Genomic DNA, 3,764 nt, shown 5'->3' with positions numbered 1-3,764 from the left:
TAAGCCACCCAGCCCACTATTTTAGTCTGAGTCCACCACAGCCTCCTATCTAAGGTCATGTCCTCGGTGAGCTGCAACTGTGCCATATCATGTCTAATCACCTCTTCCCAATACTTCTTCGGCCTCCCTTTGCCCCTCCTGAAGCCGTCCATAGCCAACCTCTCGCACCTCCGCACTGGAGCATCTGTGTTTCTCCTCTTCACATGTCCAAACCATCTCAGTCTCGCTTCCCGCATCTTGTCCTCCACCGATGCCACTCCCACCTTGTCTCGGATATCTTCATTCCTAATTCTATCCATCCTAGTGTGCCACACATCTATCGCAGCATTCGCATTTCCGCGACTTTCATCTTCTGAACATGAAGTTTCTTGATTGGCCAACACTCCGCCTCGTACAATAGATTTATCGTACCGTAAAATATCAAAATCAAATTTTAAAATACCAAACCGTATCAAATTCATTTGATATAATAATAATATAAATTTTTAAAAATGTAAATTAAAATTATCGAATCAAACTTTTCAATACTCTACCATACTCTATTATGCCCACCCTACCCCTCCGTACTTGTTTTCTTTATCTTATTATAACTATATTATTTTTTAAATGATAATTTTGAATCAAATGTATATTGAAAACAATTTTTTATTCTTTAAAAATAATTCATATATTCTATCATTTTCAAATTCAAAATAAGGTGACACCAAATATATTATTGTTATTGTAATTATAAAAATATATTGGATTTGATAATTTCTCCCCCTCTCTCCTTGGACTATATAAATAAATAAAATTATAGTATATAGTATTTGATTTGATATTTTTCTCTTTCTTCCAATGTATAAAAGTCATAGAACCCATCTTTGTTGTCCTTCTGTACTCCTGTCTTAAACTGACCGTTTCTTTTTCTCTAATATTTTCCCCCTTTATTTGAATCCTCCTCTTCAAATCTAACCATACTTTTTTCCTACACTTCCTTCAGGTAAACACTTTCTCTTATGTTTTTGCGAATTTATTCCCTTTTTGTTTTGGAAAAAAATTAGTCGTTTGAAAAAAATGATTTGTTTATAGTATAGTATATGTATGATTTATGTTATGATGGAGATATAGCAAAGTAATATATGCTGTTAGTCCTGCGATATGGTTTTATTTTTTCATCGTTTCCATGAAGCTCGATTTTTGCTGTATTAAATTATGTGTAGATCTTTGAAAAAAACAAAGAAATCATCTGATTTTCTCAACTCTCTATTAAAGTTTATTCAGCTGGAAATTTAATAAGCTAAGTTTTTATGAATTTTTGATATGATTTGAAGGTGTTTTTTTCCAGATCCAAGTTTCTCTAAAAAAATTTCGTTTTCTTTTCCGGTGATTTCTCAGTTGTTTCAACGGAGAGCTAAAAGTCAGCCTTGCGATTTTTTGAAAATCTGTTTTTTTTTAAAACTAATATTATGCTCCTTCAAATTCATATGAAGCTGGAAATCTACGATCTCTTAATTTCTCCTAATTTAAAGTCTAATATTATGTTTAATTATTTTTTAGATCTACGATCTCTTAATTTCTTTTAATTTTTCCGGCAACGGAAAGATCAAATTCTGCGCCGGCTAATCTCCGCTTTACGTTTTTTTTAAAACCAGATCTAGAAAATTCCACATAATAATTCAAGGAAATTATTATTATTTTTTTCATTTTTCCTTACGTCACTGTTATATATCTTTAGATCTGTCAAGTCTATCTAGGATTTTTTTTTTCTTTTACTAGATAATTCTAATTTTTTTATTTAAAAAATCTTCATTACCTTTGGTGCAGGCGTTGTTTATACATTAACTTTTATATTTGTAGAAAACTTTAAAAAATGAATCACTGTGCTATTCAACAAAGTAATTTTGCCGCTCGTGAAGAGATGATGCGTTCCTATTCCTCGATTTCCGATAAGAAGGACGCCGTTGTTTGCCCAAAACCCCGACGTATTAGCCCTATGAGACCTCTCAGATGGCATGTCAGGTAAACTTCTCTCCCCTCTGCTTTTTTTTTTATAATCGTAATATTCGGGTGAACTTAATATTTTTATATCTATTTAAATTTGAACTTAAAATTTTATAATTCTCAATTTACTTTATTGATTAGTATGTGGTGTCGAACTCTCACCCCGCCTGTTTTAGTTCTTCAGTCTTGTGAGTTGTGAATTCTGCTGTTTTGACTAATTTCAAAATTTCATCTCTTTTTCAGCCATCAGCAAGACCTCTGTGATTCAAGAGCTGGAGCTGATTTATTAGATATCATCCTCACAAAGGTGAGTTTATCACTTTTGTTCAGTAACTACTAAATATATTTTTTTGGCTAGTTTGTTGGGGAGAGGTACGTGGAATTCATTCATTTGTTGTAAGCAAAAATTAATAAAATAAAAATAAAAAGGAGTGCATTTGTGGACCTATTGAAAAAGTCTTATGCCCCGAAGTGTGTGGGTGCCATGTTCTTGTCGGTGCTAGCCGTAGAATGTGAATTTCATGTTTTGCCTACATTGAGTGGCTTACAAGCAATTAACATATCGTGATTGATTAAAACTTCCTATTTTGGGTCCATCTTGTCTAATTATATATGTTTAAAGTATGGTATTTGATTGAACATGAAATTTAAAAATGAAAAAAAGATTTTTGAAATTTATAATTCAACGACGACAAGTAAAAAGGAACAAAGTGAGTTATAGATATCTGTGTAGTTACAAATCATCATATTAAGAACAAATTGAGAAGTATTGTACCGACAAAAAAATAAAGAATATCACGTAAATTAGAACAATGAAGTATTTTTCGCGGATTCATCTGCTTATTTATGGTTTTGAAAATATTTACAGGGTGGTGGTAATAGTGTGGATCAATCAGCTACACAAGTAGCCTCGTCGCCTCCATTTTTTTGTGGGTCACCGCCGAGTAGAGTATCTAACCCATTGATTCAAGACGCCCGATTTGGGGACGAGAAGGTCACCCCAGTATCACCACGGGCAATACCAATTCCCTCCGGATTGGCTTCGTCCCCCTCAGCATCCGCCAGGAAAGGCGGATGCGTGAGCAGGGCGAATTTTGGCCACCATCCAGCCGTGAGAGTTGAAGGTTTCGATTGCCTTGACAGGGATCGTCGTAATTGCAGCATCCCTACATTGGCTTAAGAGAAAACAGTACATAAAGAGGAAATCAACTTTTGGAACATTTTCGTCGACTGAGAAGCCAAGGAAAGATCCTTTTACCTAGTGTAAATAAGTTCAAAGGGTCTTATGTAAGTAAAATTGTAATATAGTGTCTTTTGTACTTGCAAGTAAATGAGAGTCGTTATTAACAAAGTAATTAGAGTCTAATTGAGAGTAATTTAATGTTTTTTATGGGTCCCTCTTGTTCGAAGAGATTTTGTAAAAATGAGAAGGAAAAATTAGTTGTTGATTGGAATCATGAGATGTGGTCTATTCACATTGTAAAATCAATGTATGAATATTTATATAAAAAATCCGTTTACGGCTTTGATACTTATGTTGCATCATTCATTGCGTATGGTGATTCTGTATCCATCACTTTCTGTTAGTTGCAATTTAATGGTGTGGGGTGTGAAGATGCTTTGCTGGTTTGTCATTCCAAACGCGTATAGCTCTTAGCTTTTGTGGCATTTTACAATCCCACCCAGCTGCATGCCCCCTTCCCCTACCCCACACCCCCCCTTTTATCTTTTCCTTCTTAAGTTTGAGATATTAACGTGTTATATGTATGTGTTATAATAGG

The 3,764-nt window shown here is 34.1% G+C and overlaps 1 protein-coding gene across 2 annotated transcripts; it reads left to right on the top strand.

The window, feature by feature from the left end:
• Window positions 1-825: 825 nt before the first annotated feature.
• Window positions 826-3,514, top strand: LOC129871249 (uncharacterized). 2 transcript variants are annotated; one of them, XM_055946151.1, is made up of 4 exons: window positions 826-982; window positions 1,840-2,001; window positions 2,227-2,290; window positions 2,852-3,514. In XM_055946151.1, the coding sequence occupies exons 2-4, from the start codon at window positions 1,853-1,855 to the stop codon at window positions 3,161-3,163; spliced, it is 525 nt and encodes a 174-aa protein (XP_055802126.1). In that variant the 5' UTR covers window positions 826-982; window positions 1,840-1,852; the 3' UTR covers window positions 3,164-3,514. The 2 variants fall into 2 exon arrangements, with proteins under 2 accessions (XP_055802126.1, XP_055802125.1); XM_055946150.1 differs by having other exon boundaries at window positions 1,807-2,001.
• The last annotated feature ends 250 nt before the right edge of the window (window positions 3,515-3,764 follow it).

The sequence above is a fragment of the Solanum dulcamara genome, chromosome 10, assembly GCF_947179165.1.
Source record: "Solanum dulcamara chromosome 10, daSolDulc1.2, whole genome shotgun sequence".
Taxonomy (NCBI): domain Eukaryota; kingdom Viridiplantae; phylum Streptophyta; class Magnoliopsida; order Solanales; family Solanaceae; genus Solanum; species Solanum dulcamara.
Note: the sequence above shows the minus strand (reverse complement) of the source record. Positions and strands in the feature narration are given on the sequence as shown.

Excerpts from the sequence above, each read along its gene's own strand:
- LOC129871249 (XM_055946151.1), top strand. The coding sequence starts at position 1,853 with ATGAATCACTGTGCTATTCAACAAAGTAATTTTGCCGCTCGTGAAGAG. Across the intron at positions 2,002-2,226 it reads CCTCTCAGATGGCATGTCAG|CCATCAGCAAGACCTCTGTG; the intron begins GTAAACTTCTCT and ends TCTCTTTTTCAG. Across the intron at positions 2,291-2,851 it reads TAGATATCATCCTCACAAAG|GGTGGTGGTAATAGTGTGGA; the intron begins GTGAGTTTATCA and ends AAATATTTACAG.